Source organism: Melospiza georgiana, chromosome 16, assembly GCF_028018845.1.
Source record: "Melospiza georgiana isolate bMelGeo1 chromosome 16, bMelGeo1.pri, whole genome shotgun sequence".
NCBI lineage: Eukaryota > Metazoa > Chordata > Aves > Passeriformes > Passerellidae > Melospiza > Melospiza georgiana.
In genome coordinates, this window is record NC_080445.1 from 16,557,019 (window position 1) to 16,574,744 (window position 17,726).

Here is a 17,726-nt window from a genome sequence, read left to right on the forward strand (position 1 = left end):
TGATTTAATGAGAACCTGTTCTTTGCCTTCAGCGGCCAGTGAGAGTGACTATCCCCCAGGCGAGATCTTCCTGGAGGGGGATGTGAATCCCGAAGACTCAGCTGGAGCAGATGGTGTCTTGGCAGGGATCACGCTGGTGGGTTGTGCAACCCGCTGCAATGTGCCACGAAGCAACTGTTCCTCGCGTGGGGACACACCTGTTCTGGACAAGGGACAGAGTAAGTTTTGGGATGTAAAACTTAGTGACATATCAATTACACCTAATCCTGTATGAGCTCATGGTGTTACAGCCATATCCTCTTGTCCCCAAGTTAAGCACTTCAGAGGCCTCCATAATTTTGTTACTGTGATGCAGGACTACCAAAGGCCCTTTTTGTATATTTCTTCTTAGAGCCCTGCTTTCTTCTCTGATTCACATGCTGCAGCCTAGTTGCAGGAGTCATACAGCAGAGTATTTTGGGCATGTGAGATGTTTGCCCTGCTTCAGGTGCTGCTGTTCTGATTGCTTTCTTCCCTGAGTATTGGGAAGCCAATTAAGCTCACATGCAGATCATACTGCTGCCCTTGCTGACTCCATACTGTAGTGACAGCCTTGGAGCCCTTCCAGTGCTGTCCTGTGCTAGTCATAGATTATGTTTCACTTTAAAATAGTGTCTGTTTCCCATCCAGGGAGAAGATACCTGATGAGCTGCTGTGTCTGTGGCACAGGCTCAGGGCTTGACTGAGTTTGGCAAGGAAAGATACATTAAAGAATTGACAGCCTGATATCTATATAGATTCTTCAGCATGTTTCACATTGTTCATTGTTCTCCAGGTGAGGTGGCTCCTGTCTGCAACGGGAAGATCAACCAGTCTCAGTCTACTGAGGAGGCAACAGAGGCTACAGAGGTACCAGAAAGCAGTGCCAGTGAGGCAGAGCTGACACAGGCCCGGCCTGGGCCCCTCACCGAGCATGTGTTCACAGACCCTGTCCCAGCCCAAGCACTCAGGCAGAATGGGTAGGTGAGCTGGGGTCAGAATAGTGGTTCTGTTCTATTACTGATCTGTTTTCATAAGCTTTGTGACAAGAGAAGCAGCCTAAGCTTCTGATAAAGTTCAGACTTCTATCAGTTTTGTGCCCAAGCAATTTTATAGATGGGATAACAGGGAAGGAAAAGAATGTCATGAAAACAGACATGGCTCAGCCTGCAACTGACTGGGTCAGCTGTTAAAATGTAAATATTTGACCTCTCACTATGAACTTAGACTTGTGGTTAAGGCAGATCTCCCAAAGTACATGTACACTTCATGTTCTTACTGATGGAGCTTACTGAAATGTGTGTAGAAATGATGATTGATTTACTTGGTTACTTTTACAGCATATCAAAGTACCTCTGATGTGCTGTAAAAGTAACCAAGAAAATGTATTCACCACTCAAAAAGTTCTTAAGACAAACAATGCTGATGTGATGGCCTTAAGAATAGGGTAGAAGTCTTGGATGCAGATTGTTCCTGAATGCCAGTGTTGTTCTAAGTTGCTTCTATTGAAACTGCAAATGAACAGAGAAAATATTGTTTGTGTAATAGTCTTGCTAAACTCAGTTGGGGTCTGTAGATTTGAAGTACTTGTTGTTTGTAAGGGGAGGAGAAAGGAAATACTGTAAATTGCAGATTTGCAGTTGAAAACTACTAGAGAAGGAAGCAATTTGTGTCTTCAAGGGCCCATACCAGTCTGTGAGTGCCAGGCTGTGGGCCTAGGTGGGCATTCTGTGCACTGCTGCTGCTAAATCTCTAACACCGTTCTTTTGCTTCTTCAGGGAGAATGGGCAGCTGAAGATGGAGCCCAGCACAACACTGCCAGATCAGGAGTCAACCAAGGATGCTGGGACCTGCACCAGTGCTGCCCCCACCATGTGGCTGGGAGCTCAAAATGGCTGGTGTGTTCCCCTTGGGCTGGCAATTCTCTGTGTCACAGCCCTGCTCTGGGCTCTATTTTTCAAGTCCACACACCTTTTGTTCATTGCTTGTTTCTGAAGAAGGTTTCTATTCCTCATTTCATTGCTCAGCTTACCATAGTCTCAGGGATTTAACATCACTTTCTTACCTCACCTCCACCTTTCCTACCAGAAGGGAAAACTCAAACCTGAGCAGGCTGAAGATGTGGGGCTCTGCTGCTAACCCTCCCCAATTTGTCCTCTCTCACAGGCTTTACGTGCACTCGGCTGTGTCCAACTGGAAGAAGTGTCTGCACTCAATAAAGCTGAAGGACTCTGTGCTGAGCCTGGTGTAAGTGTGTGTTGCAAGGGACCCGAAGGAGAAGGTTTTAGGCCTGAGTGATGCTTTAGAGGGTATTATCAGCTCTTGGTTGTAGATTTACAGAATCAGAGAATGGTTTTGGTTGGAACAGACCTTAAAGATTCTCTTGTTTCAACTCCCTGCCATGAGCAAGGATACTTTCCACTAGACCAGGTTGCTCCAAGCCCCATCCACATTCCCAGCCTTGAATACTTCCAAGGGATGCGGCAGCCCCAACTTTTTCTTTGCTTTCGTAAGTGTGTTGTTTTGTGAGAGAAGTTTCCCAAGGTTTTTGTAATGGGAAAGCCTCATATCAACCCATTTTTCTGCTCAGTTGTGGTCCTGACCTGATTCAGTGAATACATGTCTAGCAATATCAAGAGGAAGTAAGTGGGGAGGAGAAAGGCAAAATTTCACTGAGGGTTAAATTAGGGGGAATTTGTTGAAATTGATGGTGTTTGTATTGTGAAGGAGAAGAATTCCCTCAACAGAAAACTCACAGATGTGATGATCTTACTGCACTGAAGGTAAGAGGATGTTCCTGCAATGCTAAAACTGGCTGGGAATTCTGGAGACTATGTAAAGATAGTGTGTATGGATGGCAGGAAGAGTTTTGGAGTCCCTCATTTCTACTGCATTTTTTATGTATTTACTATTCTGTTATTTCAGACATGTGAAAGGGAGGGTCCTGGTTGCTCTGGCAGATGGAACACTAGCCATATTCCATCGAGGAGAAGGTAAGTATCAATGTAATAGAGAAAACAAAGTTTGGCTGAAAGTGTAGCAGTGGATTAAACGCTCTTCCAAGGTGAGAAAGTTGCTGGCTGCTGGGGTACAAACACTGAGTTAAAATGCATGGCTGTTATATACATCATTGATATCCTAAACCATCACTATATTCTAACACCACTTCTTGAGCTTTTCTGAACAAAAATGTGTATGTGTACTGTGTAGTACATGTGGAGTAAATGTGACACTTTCAGGAATACATATGCTGTGCACTGGTTTGAGGTACACTTAGTAAATTCAGTTTCTGGTCATCTTCACTGCTATGGAGTTTGTGTCCCTATGGCTTGAACAGTCTTAGCTATGTTCATATCTGACAGCACATGGGGATTTGCTAACTATGACTAAAGAACTTAGTTATTCATTGAGTAGCAGTTCATTCAGCAAGCAGAAATATAGAGATTTTTGGGCTTGTGCAATTCAAATTTTGATTCAGCCTTTGTCATGAGCTCAAGCCTGACCATTGACACATCAAAATTGTTCCCATCAGAAGTAAGATAAAGCCTCATGACATAGAGGCTTCCTGTCTGTGAAGGACACAATATCTGCCTGGTTATTAAAAATAAGAGTGAAGAAGGGAGATCTGATGACTTTTCCTGGATTTAACCGTTTGGGGGAATTATGTTGAAGGTCTGTGACATGAGGAAGCCCCACCACAAGGACTGTATGGCCCATTTCCTTTTAAGTTTCTGCATAGTCTTGTTCAGCTGTCTTCCCTCTTCTCTCACTGCTTTTGTTGTACTTGTTAGAGAAGTCTGTTCACTTCATTGCAATAAAGGATGTTAATATTGGCCTGATTTGAGTGCTGTCGGACATCAAACTAAACTTTATTGTTACATTTCATAAGTGTAAGGCTGAAACAGGAGTCTCAGGAAGGTAACAGACATAAGCAAACTGTGCATTTGAGTATCAGCTAAGCCTGTATACCAACATATATATAGAAAAGTAGAGGATTCTATTGTATGGAATGTCCTTACATGTCATGGAGGAGATGCATCTTTCTACACTTGTTTTTTTAACTCAGATGGTCAGTGGGATCTCAGTAATTACCACCTGATGGATCTTGGCCACACTCACCACTCCATCCGTTGCATGGCTGTGGTCTACGATAGAGTCTGGTGTGGCTACAAGAACAAAATCCATGTTATCCAGCCAAAGACAATGCAGATTGAGGTAAGAGAGCACAAACGTGTCTATGTGTGCACACACTTGTGTTGTATTTATTCTTAATAGCTCTTGACCAAGATTGTCAGTCTGGGTCATATTATGATCAAATCTGCCAGGGGTTATTTGTTCCTTCCTCCCTTTGCAGAGCAAATTCTATCAGAAAGTATAAACTGACAATTTTCTTTGCCTTTACTAGGGAGTCTGTGGGGCCATGTATTGTCCAAACATAGGTGTTTGTTTTACAGTGTCTCTTCACATATAATCTAAGGCTTCTCCATCTTTAGGCATTATGGCACCAAGGAACAGAACAGTTAGCCCCTGGGATCCCATTAAGAGAAAACAATGTTTAGAGCCTTTTGGGTGAAAATCAGTACAGTGGTCGTGGTACAAATCTGAGAATGCTTGACGTAATTCTGATTGAGGAGAGAAGAAGTGCTGGATCTGAAGTTCACATTAGTGAGCCAAAGCAGTTTGGTCTTTGGAATTTATCCTGGAGTTTTCCTTTTCTGTCAAGTACATTGAAAGCTCTTGGTGTCTAAATGTTCTTCTGAAGTGGTCTGAAAAGACCATCAATTCTAATTGCAAACCTGCCAGACAGCTGCTCAAGCAAAGAATTTTTTGTGTACAGTAATGAACTGCTGGGATCAGCTGGCATTAACACAGCTTCTCCAAGATCTTTGGAACCCAAACAAGTGATCTCAGTTGAAAATTGAGTATGTGTATATGTGGAGTATAGATAATGGCAAAACTTCTGTGAACTCACATTGGTATTTTAGAAATCCTTTGATGCCCATCCTCGTCGGGAGAGCCAGGTACGACAGCTGGCATGGATTGGAGATGGCGTCTGGGTTTCCATCCGCCTGGACTCCACGCTGAGGCTCTACCATGCCCACAGCCATCAACATCTGCAGGATGTCGACATTGAGCCTTATGTCAGCAAGATGCTAGGTGAGGGTCTGTTGCTTACTGAGCTCAAGGCAGAATTTGCCCAAAGCAGACCTTGCCCAAAGTCACCACTGACTACCCAACTCTCATTCGTGCTTCCTAGGCACTGGAAAGCTGGGCTTCTCCTTTGTGCGGATCACAGCCTTGCTCATTGCTGGCAACCGCCTTTGGGTGGGCACCGGGAACGGTGTTGTCATCTCCATTCCCCTGACTGAGAGTAAGTGACATTTATTCAAAGTACTCCTGCATCTCTCCTAAAGAAAAAGCAGCTTTTAGGTGTTATTTGTGCAGCATGGCAGGTGGTTCAGGCAGGCTGATGCTTTCCTGATATTTGACACCCTTTAATCATAGCCATTTCAGGGAGAAGAGCCCAGAGTATGAGCAGCCCTGGACCTTGACAGAGCAGAGTGATGTGAACTGATTCTGTAGCTATTGTGAAACAGGAGAAACAAAGCTTTGGGAATTGTAGTAAGTCACCAAAAGGAGGTCATGGGATGAGAAGGCACCAGGAAGATCTCCTTGGAAATTCCACTTTGGCCTAGTCATCTAAATGTCTCCGTAGCAGTATTTTCCAAAAACTGAGCTTAGAAAAGCTCCATTTACTCAGATTAGGGCTCAGCTTTATCAATCAACTAGAAATAGGTATCCTACACCAAATCCAGTCTGGTGAGGGGACCCAGCAGTAAGAGTAAATAGGTGAATCTCTGGAGCTGGAAGTTTAATTGAAGCTCTTACTAGTCCTGTTCTGAACCTGCCTGTCAGCATCTTATTTTGAAGGTCTTATCCAGATCACCATGGGGAAGTAGGATTTGAGAGTGATGGCAATTGCTCTCAACAGAAAGCAGCCAAATGTGTGTTTTCTCACCAGTGCTCACAGGAAAGCTGAGAAACAAATACCTCTTGTGTAAAAACAGCAAACCTCTTGTAATCCTCCTGGAAGTCAGACTTGGGATGGTCTCCTGAGGGCAATGAAGTTGGATGTGTCTGGGGTCCACACCAGGAGGGCAGTGACACAGTCCTGTTCATGCATTTTGGTCATTGCAATTTTGGTCTTGTTTCTGAGTTCCTCTTGAAGCCCATTCTGTCTTAAGGCTGCTGTCCTTGTTCTGAGTTAAACTTTTTCCCTGCTGTAAACCAATTGCTTTATCTTTGTGTGTTCCTGTAAAAATGTGGTAAGCAAGGAAATCTCACTAAAAATATAGCAGTGGATCCTTGTGACACAGTCCCTCTCCCACCTCAGATACCACGTCTGTCCCTGCATGGTAAGAGCAAAGTGAGCAAGAACAGAGTTAGTATCAACTAATAGGAGCTTCTGTAGTGGTTTCTCTAGGCTTTATACTATTTTTGTTGCCCTCAAATTATCTCCCAGTAACCACCTTTTTCTTCTCTCCCATCCTGCCCATCACCTCCCATGCCCCTCTGTGTTCCCACTCCCTGCCTGTGCCTAGCTGTAGTCCTCCACCGCGGCCAACTCCTTGGGCTCCGGGGTAAGTCCATTGCCTCCCCTCCACAGCTGTCGTTCCTTTGCACCCATCCTCCTATGTAGTCATTCTCCCACCTTCCATTCTGCCATTCAACTTCTCTCCATCCATTTTTCCTCATCACTCTTTTGTTTTAAGTTGCATTAGAGAAAAGCATCCAGAGACAGTCATGTAAATATCCTTATTTCCCACAGCTATAAACAATGTTTTCCATCTCGTTGTTGATCCTTCTGGTTTTTTGTGTTAAGGATAATTATTTTTCAACAGTGGTTCCCTTTCTGTGGTTGACCAGTTTGAGATGGGGACAGGAAAGGTTCATTCAGTCAGAAGCAGGAACCAGGAGTAGAGTGTTCTTCCAAGGTCTCCCTGGGTCATCCGTTATTTTCCAGTGATGCTCCTTCCATCAGTTTCAGGCCAATGGCAGGTGGTGCTATGGCACCTGTCAGCTGTAAGTTATCCAAAAAGAGATTGAACCCAAGGGGACTTGATTAGCATGAAGACTTGTTTAGGTTTGTGCCAGTTAAGGCAGGATCTCAGTTCAAATTCATGCCTTTCCAGGGTCAGAAATTAAAGGCTCTTTTTTCTCACTCAAAGACATTCATGTATCTGTCCAGATGCATTATCAACATGTGTCTCCTCCTTTTAAAGCATCTGATATTAATTGCAGAAAAAAAGCCAGATACTGTACACACATTAACTCTCATTCCTCCATCAAAGTATTTGTATTTGTCTCACTTTCCTGGCTTGAGCCTGATAGGGAAAAGTCTCTTCTGTCCAAGTCACGTAACTGAAATTGACCCAAAGTTAAAACACAGAACTACAGATAATGAATGAATTCACAGAACTACAAATAATGAATGAATTAACTTTTTTAGAGAAAAGTGAAAGCTGCCTAGTTTAATATTGTTCCTGTTGTACTGATGTGGGTGCATGCAGAAGGAAAGCATCTCCCACCCTGAGCTGAGAGCACTGGTCTCTGTTGCTTCATTAGTGGAAACTGTCACATTCTTGGAGCCTGGTCAGGAAGGATACAGGGCCCTGAGCCCTCCTTGGAAGCTGTGGATGGTGAGCATCAGAAAGATGTTCATGGCTGGACTAGCTGACAATCTGGTGTCATGGTTTAATCAAGAAATGAGGAAGGACATCCACTTCTATGATGACTCTGAGAGGCTGAGAGGCTTCACCAGACCCAGAGACTGCTTTCAGCAGCATGTGTGCTCATTACTGGGCATAAGCAAAGGACTTGACTAGGAAGTTGAGCAATGCCACTAATCCAGAGCAGTAATTCTCCTCCAGCTGCCTTCTGGGGACAGTGGACACTTTGGGTATCCTGCCAGCTACAAAAGACCAAGGTTGATCCTAGGACAGTGGGTTATTTCTGGAGGCTGGACAGGATTACTGCTGGTTGGTGACACCAATCTAGCCTCAGGCTAAAAGAGAGGGACTGTGTAATCTGCTGTGGTCTCCTCCATCACATCATTCATAAAAGGCCTTTAAAGAGACCTGCACCTTTAAAGGTTTTTCTTCACAGCTCATGAGTTTTCTCTCTGATTGAGTCCCTTTTGTAAAGGGGACTCATAGCTATCACTGATGGTGTTCTTGCTCTGTCTCCAGCCAACAAGACTTCACCAACCTCTGGAGAGGGCAGTCGCTCTGGTGGGGTCATCCATGTGTATGGTGATGACAACAGTGACAAATCTGCCAGCAGCTTCATTCCCTATTGCTCCATGGCTCAGGCACAGCTCTGCTTCCATGGCCACCGTGATGCTGTCAAGTTCTTTGTCTCTGTGCCAGGTAAGCAGAACTCTCCCTCAGCAAGTGCTTATCCCTCCATCCCTTTTGTAGCAGGGCTGGAGCTGTTTTGCAGCAGATTAGGGTCCAGGCCATGGCTGACACTTCCTGTGGTTCCCACATTTGTATTTATACTGGAGTGACTGCCAGATTTGACTAGCAGAAAGAATTAGTCTGCACAATGTGTTTGTGTGCATGTGAACTGTGTGGGGGCTGAGCAGAGACGTGGACAGCACCTCTGTCCTCTCCTAGGCAATGTCCTTGCGACCCTGAATGGGAGTGTGTTGGACAGCCCTTCGGAGAACCCCAGCACAGCAGCCACTGAGACGGAGGGTCAGAAGCTAAAGAATGTCTTGGTGCTGAGTGGAGGAGAAGGGTATATTGATTTCCGGATTGGTAAGTCCCCTTGGTGGGAGGCATCTGGAAAGGTAGTGGGTGCACAGCGGTGGTTATGGAGTGAGGCATCACTGTTGTGGAGAACCAAAGCAGAAAAGCCCCACACTGCTTCTCCTGCATCTGGCTGTGAGGGCAAATAAGGATGTTCCTTGCACAGCACAAGGCTGTCGACCTGTGCCCTGTGGCTGCAGTGCCACACGGCTGTAGTGATGCCTACAAAATCGAGAACAAAACAACACAGTTTTGAGATGATGTTAATATAGGAAGTAATATAAAAGCAGGTCTTTAACTGGAGGCCTCCAGGTGCAATATACACACATGATACAGGACTTCTACCCTTTTGTAAGTTAAACAAATTAGCATATTTAACATATATTGTCCAATTAGAAGAGCAGTTGGTTAGGTAATTTTCCCCAGGTTCTGCCCCACTGGAGTTGGTCCAAGAGCTTTGCCCCACATTTGTTACGTCTATGATGCATGGTAAAAAGCAAGATGTTCTTGGTTGACTAAAGAAGCAAGACTAAATATAAATAGTATTTCAGGAATATGTTAGAAGGTTAGTTTACTGTTCTAAAATGTAGGGGAAAAGGATAGAAAAAGTGCTGGGAGATACAGCCATGCATTAGCAATCTACAAACCTACAAATATATTAAAACTATCATAAAATAGCATCAGTATGAATCGCTTTGGAAAGAACAAATGCATCTGTGCCACTGGGTCCAAACATTGCTGCCCCACTATGATTACCCTTGCTGCTGAGAGTGCTCTGTGTGTAAAATCAGCTTCCCTGAAGGGTGGAAGGGTGGTTTTTGTTGCTGCTGAAGCTAGTTTGTCCCATCCATGCAGTCTAGCTTCAGAAAAGAATGGGGTTGCTGTAAATGTTCTCCAGGCAGAGAGAAAGATCTCAGTTCACAGTGTCTGTTATCAGACTGCTGGGACTCTAAAAGGGGTATTGGCCTCTTCAGAGTATTCCAGAGCATTTTCTTTCCTGCCGTTTTTACTCTCTGTGTTGTCTCTTCAGGGGATGGAGAAGATGATGAGACAGAAGAGAATGTGGGAGATGCCACCCAGGTGAAGCCAGTACTTTCCAAGGCTGAACGGAGCCACATAATTGTGTGGCAGGTATCATACATCCCTGAGTGAGAATTCCTCTTTTCCCACAATGTGTGTCCCTCCTCCCGCCTGAATGCCACGATGTACATACAAAACGCCTGCATTATAACTCCTGCTGGAAACTGACCCTGGACAACTGCAACGGTTCCTGCCTTGGACTGTGACCCCCTTGAACCTCTGAACTCGCAGCTTTCAACTCGGGCCCGTATGCTTTTGGCGTGGTTAGGTTCTTGTTCTGCTCTGGAGCTGGATCTAAAAGGAGAGACATGGCAGTACACCATGGAGGGAGCTTGGAGCCAGGACTGTGGAAGACCTTTGCCCAGTGTCAGGAGGGGCAGCTGGAGGAGGGGGGTGGCTCAGGTTCTTGGGCAGGTTGCCTCATTCCCACCTGCATGAGAATGAAGTGTGTCTCCAGGCATTCCCTGCCAAAGCAGTGATGGTGAATCACTTTTGCAGCACCCCAGCAGAAATCCTTCTAGTTCACCAGTATCATCATCTTATCCTTATTCACCCTTAAGCACAGAATAACATTCTCTGGACTTAGAGCAACGAAGGGTTCTAAGGAAGCCTCCAAAGAGCATCATAGTTTCAGCAGCACTTCAGCTGTGGGGCTGGAGAAGGCAGCAGCAGTCTTAATGTGGGGATCACATCTTCGTCTCTGCAGGGAGAAAGTCCCTTCCTCTGCTGCTGCTGTTGCTTCATCAGTCATGTGCTGGGTGCCTGCCTTTATGTGTCCCAAGAGAATTGGTTGGTGGGCTCAGATAGAAGATAGGTGTTTGATTGTCAAGGCCAAACAGCTGTAGTAGCAAAAGGGTACCAGAATGCTGCTTTTTTAAGAAAAGGCAAGGGTTTTCTTGCCTCTCCCTTCCAAAACAGCCATACAGAAAAGAATTCCTAAGTTCATTCTGAAAGGTTCATGTGGTGGTTATCTCTGCATTGCATTTGGTGGCTTTTAAAAGACAGGTGGGGGCAGATGGTGTTGATCTGCTGTGTGTTCTGCATTAACACTTTGAGATTGCCTCATCTCAAGGCTGTGTCTCCTTTTTAGGACCTGCTGGAAGGAGATCTTTTTTCACAGAGACTTGGAAAACAGAGACTTGGCAGTTGGTTAGGACAAGTGCAGTCAAGGCTATGTCTCACCTGATGTCACACACAAAAAGAATTGAGGCTAGATTCCTGACATCTTTTACCTAGTATCACAAGTACTAACTATGCTAGTAAGAAGATTGAAAAGCTGGAAATTTCTGACTCCTGGAAAAAATTGAGAGCCCCCAAGAAAAGTGGTGATAGCCCTTTCTGTCTAAGCAATGCTGAATTCTGCTTACAAAAGAAGCAGCAAAAATTGGGGCCAGGGAAAGTGGTTTTGAGCTCAAGATGCAGAATATGAAAGTTCCAAGTGTAGAGACAATGGTGTGTTCTCCCTTTCTTACACTGTCCCAAAATGACAAATTCTACATCCCTTGAAACACTCTTTTCTGGGTGTGCAGAAGTAGGGCAAGTTGCATTTGTTAGTGATGAATTTGGAAGCTCTTGGTGGTCCTCTTGTTTTTTTGCCTGACCTGTACAGCACTCCAGGGTTCACAGAGATATCCTTGTGACAGTATGGGGACAACTGGGCAAGCCTCCATCTCCTAGAAAGCTCCCTGCTGTGTCCTGTGCTTGCTGCCATGGACCAGGCTTGCAGATCCCGGTGTGCTGCAGGGATGCCATATTCCCAGGGGATGCTCTAACATGTGGCATCTCTCCTGACACAGCAGCACCTAAACAATTTTTGTATCCACAGTTCAGGAAAGGTCATGGCTTACATATTCCCTGCATGAAGGCAAGTGACATCTCTGGTGAACAGAGGTCTCATCCAGCCACAGCGGTGCCCATGCTACATGTGAGCAGTGCTGGTGACATGCACCCATCACACCACTCCTCCCCAAGGTAGGAATCCAGCCGGAGGGCATCTTCCAGGCATACACATACTGGACTCTGTGACTGGCACAAGGTTAAGGAATACATGGAGACACCACCTGCATGCTGGGGGACCTTTCACCAGGGCCATTTTGCTGGGCCACTGCTGACCATGCCAGGCTTCTCATTCACTTTTGCCATATGCTTTCTGCTAGGAAGACCTCTTTGGATCCCTCCCAACACAGGGTGAAGTAAACAATATAACATACAGAGCACAGATTCCACTGTCATGTAATAGTTCATCAGTTAGGGCCAGGCAAATTTCAGAATTTGGGCTAGTTGAAGGGAAAAAGAAGCCCTGGTAGGGTTCAGTTCCTTAACTCTGTCAGTTCTTTTATAGGAAAGTTAGAATTGCAACATTTGTACCACCGACTGTTCTGTATCTGGTGGGAGAAGTTGAATGGACAGCACTTGATCTCCTGTCACCCACTGCGCCCTAACAACACACGGGAATCTCCCATCAGATTCCTTTCCAGCTCAATGCCATGTTCTCCTCCAAGAGAAGCACGTGGCTCAGAGGGGCAGCTGTAGGGGGGAGACCCAGCCTCTGCTGATAGCTCCCGTGTCCTTGGATCGCTGCTGGGCATCAAGGTGAGAACTAACTGGCTTCAGTATGCTTCTCTGTCATATCTCCACTGTGATGTATGTAATTTATCTTGTATGTTACAAAATGATTTTTAAAAGTGTCTTAAGGCCTGTAAACTCCGCTGTTTGGTATGAAGATGGCATTCTGTAAAGAGCCTGCTGTATGAATATGTTCCCATGCTTTGTCCCCTATGCTGTCAACAATAAACCGTATCTGTTCTGTATGTAATAAACATGTTAACATCACCTTGGGCACCATGCTGTGTTCCTGTGAAGGCACTGGGACTGCTGCTCAGTCTTTAAAAGGACACTTGCAAGGGTGGGAATGCAGCTCCATTGTTCCCTGTTGAGCATTTCAGTGGCAGGAAATGAAATGTTGCTGGCTCACAGGGTCAGAGCAGAAGGGCTGGTCTACCAAGCAACAGTGCAATCTGTAGCTTGTACCAGCAGCAGAAATAAAAGGTGGAAATATAAGGTGGCACAACTTCAGAAATAGAAGCTGGAGCAGGGAAGCATTCACCTGCTGGCTTGCTGGAACTTTAGTCAGGGTGGCCCTTTCAGGTGAACTGCCAGGGATAGCACATCAGGTCAGTTTTCAACACAGTACAGGGTGGCACTTCACAGTCCCACAGGCACTGGGGAAATCAGCATCATTTCACTGCAGGGAGCCTTTCAGTCCCACCATTTGGACACCTTCATAGTTATTTTGTAGAATGGGATGATTCAAGGGCTACACATGGCAATGAACCATGTCCTTAAGACTGGAGAGGAGCATCAAGGAGGAGCCCCAAGCAGGGAGCCCTAAGGCAAGTCACCTCTGTGACCAACACATGCACTGTGGTGTGCCACAGGCCAGGGTGTAGTACAACTGGCAATGCCTCTGCAGTTAATGGAGGCACCTCAAAAATGAGGTTTGGAAATGTGTGCTGTGATCCATCCTAAATTCCTGAGCCTGCACCCTTCAAAAAAGCCAGAAGCAGTTTGAGCAGGGCCCTGGGTGAAGTACAGTCATGTCTGGTGGCTAAGTAAGCAGATCAGGGCCAACACACTTCAAACAATCCCCCCACGCTGGTAAAAAATCTGTGAGGAAATGTACAAGTTTGGGAGGCTCATCAGAACTCACATTATGTTCTGGGCATGGAATCCAACACATGGCAAACAGGCTGTGCAGCTTCCCAGAAGGGACCTTCACTATCAGGGTAAGGCTCCCAGGCTGTCCAGGGTTCTGTGAGAAGACATCCATTTCATGATCCTGAGCTCACCAGCAGGTCCAAACTGTTGTGATGCCACCTAGACCCCCACCTCTACAGGGGCCTTTTCCTCCTATGGCCCAGGAGCCTCACTGAAGCACAACCTGAGATCTTCAACATGTAACTGTGTCAGTCTCCAGCCACTCCTGGATCGACTCCTTGGACCCAGGGGGCTGGATTTTGCCTACGTCATCTTCAGAGATCCCACCTCACCCAAGCTGCTGGGTGAGTCTGTGCCTTATCAGCTCCATCTGCTTTTGCTGCTGGCTTGGCTCCCTGTTATACTTTGATCATGGGTCATTTCTTGCCTTTCTGGGGCTGCTTTGACCAGCACTTGGGTCTGCCCTCTGTGGTCATTGTGTGTGCCTCCTCAGGGAGACACTTCCTCTGCTGGTGCTACATTTAGATGGAAGCTGTGCAGAACAGAGGACTAGACTGTTCTACTCATCCCATCTGACTCACAACTACACCTCCCTTTAATCTCCCTTGTTCTTGGTTTGTGTTCAGTAGTACCTCAATCATGGTGCAGACAGGAAGGCAACAGCTCAGCTCAGTGTCCAGCAGTGGAGACTAGGAATCAGACAAACTTACCTTCCAGCCACAGCAACTGCCATGGGAAGGCTCACAGCCTCAAACCGTGCCTTTAACATTACTCCTGATTCTCCCTCTCCTGGATTCTCCCATTCCTTCTGAAGCCAGAGAAGTAGATTTGGCACATGCTCTGCAGTGCTCCTGCCACAACAAGGCAGGCTCAGTTCTGTTCCTTGTCACAGAACCAGCTTTTAACTCACAAGATAAGCCTTCCTTCATATCCCATAGCATCTTAACCCTTCAATCATGGTGCGAAGCCTGTGGTGAGGAACCTCTGGTGAGGAACCCTATGGAAATACAGCTAGCGAATGTCAATCTGTGCGCTCCTGCAGCCATTTCCTGCTGGCTGGGGCCACATGTTCCCAGCTTCATCCAGGCCACACACACTGGGTGGAGCAGAGTCCAGTTGGTGCCCTCCCTCACTAAATCCCTTCAGGCTATTTGTGATTTCATGATGGTGCAGTAAATGGAACACCACCTCCTGACTATCTGCAGACACAGGAACTAAACAGTTGCTTCTGCAGGGAATTGATATATAGGGCTGAACGGCTCTTGTGCTCCCTCCACCCACACCCAGACCAGAGCCTCCAACAGCCGTTGACACAGCAGCAGCATCGGCAGCCACTGCAAGAGAAGATGAAATACCATGAACTGTGCTCAGGAGCTGCATGCTTTAACGTTCGCAACATGCTGCCCTGGAACAGGGGTAATTTACAATTGGCTTCAAATGGTAAAAGCCAATCCCACCTCCTTTGCATCACCAGAACGAAAATAATTTCCTCTATCTCTTGACAGCCATCTTTTGGAGTAAGAGATGGATAGCTTTGGATTATCTTAGTATTGAAGTCAGGTTCCTCACTTCTTGTTCACTGCCTTCATATGCTAGTAACAGATCATTCTGCAGAGAACCAGATGCTGTGCCTGAGCTAATGGCTCTCCATTTGGCTGTCACAATGTCTCGGCATTGAAAAAAACCCATGGGTTTTCTTAGAATTGTGCTGCAGAATTAACATTTATTTCCGTTTGAAGATACATTTTTTCACAGCTCTGTGAAATACTGTGATATTTACAGTCATTTTTCTGTGATTCATGCAGGATTCAAGTTATATAAAAAACGTTATACTCCAAAGAACTGCAGCTGGCTGAAGCTGCAGCTGAAGCTGTGTATTTAGAGACTATCCAGGGAACCAAGAAGACTCCTCTGCTCACTGTAACCAAAGTTATGGAAGAAGAATCTGAGTATATCTGCATCTTCCCTTTCAGATGAGGTTACTGTACAGGGCTGAGGAAAAAGCTGGAAACATCCTAGGACAATGGGCACAGAGGGGGTCTATAAGATCCTTTGTGCACTGAGCTTCTAACAGGTAGTCAGAGCACGTGGGATGCTTAGGACACTGAAGAAGTCTCTATACTGGTGTCCCAGTAGCTTTTTTCTTTGCCCACTCTTGGGGAGAGGCCAGGCCCTCCTCCAGATTAATAACTGGCTCTTCCACGATTGGTTTTCCCTCCTTCTGCCACTGTGCAAGGATCATGGCTCGGAGCAGTGGTGGGTATGGCAGGAACCGAACAGTCACCTCAGGCACTGGGATGAATTTCTTGAAGGCTTCCTCCTCGTGTTTGGGCACTATGCGCCAGTCATGGTACATTGCTTTGTCAATCTCCCTCACTTCCTCTTCAGTTTTGCCTGGGAAAAGATGATGAACACCAGTGGGTAACACCATCACATAAAACTGCCTCCAGACACAGCAAGTGTTGACTCTTTGGCACCAAATATGCTACAAAAGGCAAGAGTCAACAGAGTTTTCAAAGGGCTGGACAAGTTATTCCCTGCTATACTACAGGATCTCACTTCTGTCCTTGAGAATTGAAATAGAAATAGGTTCCAGCTGAGTGGGTCATTCCCTCTCTTAATTTAAAGTTTTGCTTTGTCTCTCTCAAGTTCCATTTCCATGGTTAAGGAACAAGAGTAATTTCTCCCTACACTGATGAAAGCTTCCTGGAAAACTAAGTGTTAGAAGTGGCAACAACTTAAAACCTTCGAATGAGTACTATTTCAGTAATTCCAGTAAGGGAAAATTATATACTTAATATAAAGCAGCTCTAAAAAGGAAAATTCACTCATAGAACTCCAATCATTAAGTTAAAATTCCAGTAACACAACTTCATTGCCATTGCACTTTTTCCTTTTTAGAGACAATTTAAATTGGAATGCCCTCATGCTCATACTGTGTCTTGCTTTGAAAGTCTCAGAACAGTCTGTCAGCTCATCTAATATGCCTTTAGTGCTGCTGTTCCCCAAGGTCATACTGCACTGAGTCTCCCACAGCATTCCTTGGAAAGACATTGTGAAGGGGCTAGATCCCCAGCCTTTGAAATGCAAGGAACTTCTTTTCCCATAAGAAGATGTGAGAAAAACAAATTTCCCAGTCAGGGAGCCTGCGGTTTCTCCGCCACCCTCACGCTCCTGGTGCTCTCTACCTCTGCCCCCATGTGTAGGAAAACGAGCTGGTTTTACCTTTGAAGGTCAGGTAGCCCCAAGCTCTTCCATGGTCCATGTTCTGCAAAGAAAAGAGGAACCTGTTGAGGGTGGGTCGCGGCGGGGTGGAGGGCGGGAGCTCCGCAGGGCGCGGCGGGGCGGCGGGCGGGACGGGGCAGGTACCTCGGCCGTGTAGTCCGCCTTCACCTTGGTGATGACCCAGTAGCAGGGCTCGCGGTGCGCCCACAGCCAGGACTTGCGGGTGACGGTGCGGCCCACGCCGAAGCGCGGCAGGCGGCAGAGCAGCGCCAACAGTCGGTTCTCGTTCCGCACGTCCTCCCAGGCCCGCACGGGCAGCCGTTTCTGCGTCAGCGGCCGCCGCATGGTCTCGTAGTCCACGGCGAAGCGCTGAGAGTCCCGCGGCCGATCCTTCAGCGCCCGGTACTCGCGGATCTTCCTGGCCATGGCGGCGATAGGCCGGTGCAGCTTCTTGCGGGCCATGGCGGCGGCCGAGGGCGCGGAGCAGGCAGAACCGAGAGCCGCGCCTGGCGCCGCTGCTCCCGCCTCTCCCGGAAGCCGTGCCAGGCCCCGCGGAAGTCGCCCCGCCCGTCGCCAGGGTCACCCGCAGCGTTCCGCGCGGCCCGGCCGCCCGCAGCGGGCGCTCTCAGGCCGCGGCCCTTCGCTGTGCTGCGGACCTGCCGGTGCCGGAAGGCCAGGCGCGGCCTGACGGGACTGTGTGCTAGGCGGCTCTCGGGGGAGCCGGGCTTGGTTGAGATTCATCTCAACAGTGTCTGGTTTAGAAAAATCTAAGCAGATTCAGCTATGTCAGGTAACGTTCAAAACCTGAGTAAACCAGGTTTCAGGAAGATTAAAGCAACAGGTCTGGCCTACGTCTTCAATCAGAGGCTGGGC

General features: G+C 46.8%; 2 protein-coding genes across 28 annotated transcripts in view; one reads left to right on the forward strand and one right to left on the reverse strand.

Annotated features, from left to right (window-relative positions):
• Positions 1-12,743, forward strand: part of MAPK8IP3 (mitogen-activated protein kinase 8 interacting protein 3) — a 72,556-nt gene extending 59,813 nt beyond the window's left edge. For all 27 annotated transcript variants that reach the window (XM_058035861.1, XM_058035862.1, XM_058035867.1 and 24 more), the window contains 12 exons: positions 33-218; positions 815-998; positions 1,797-1,916; positions 2,185-2,265; positions 2,944-3,011; positions 4,085-4,233; positions 5,004-5,175; positions 5,276-5,389; positions 6,621-6,659; positions 8,268-8,447; positions 8,697-8,840; positions 9,862-12,743. In XM_058035861.1, coding sequence (XP_057891844.1) covers positions 33-218; positions 815-998; positions 1,797-1,916; positions 2,185-2,265; positions 2,944-3,011; positions 4,085-4,233; positions 5,004-5,175; positions 5,276-5,389; positions 6,621-6,659; positions 8,268-8,447; positions 8,697-8,840; positions 9,862-9,983 — 1,559 coding nt within the window. In that variant the 3' untranslated portion in view covers positions 9,984-12,743. The remainder of the gene's footprint in view (positions 1-32; positions 219-814; positions 999-1,796; positions 1,917-2,184; positions 2,266-2,943; positions 3,012-4,084; positions 4,234-5,003; positions 5,176-5,275; positions 5,390-6,620; positions 6,660-8,267; positions 8,448-8,696; positions 8,841-9,861) is intronic.
• Positions 12,744-15,334: 2,591 nt separating this feature from the next.
• On the reverse strand, positions 15,335-17,397 carry MRPS34 (mitochondrial ribosomal protein S34). Its single transcript, XM_058035939.1, has 3 exons — positions 16,998-17,397; positions 16,854-16,896; positions 15,335-16,022 (listed from the first exon to the last, which is right to left on the reverse strand). Exons 1-3 carry the CDS (start codon positions 17,313-17,315, stop codon positions 15,745-15,747), a joined length of 639 nt encoding a protein of 212 aa, XP_057891922.1. The 5' UTR covers positions 17,316-17,397; the 3' UTR covers positions 15,335-15,744.
• Between the last annotated feature and the right edge of the window lie 329 nt (positions 17,398-17,726).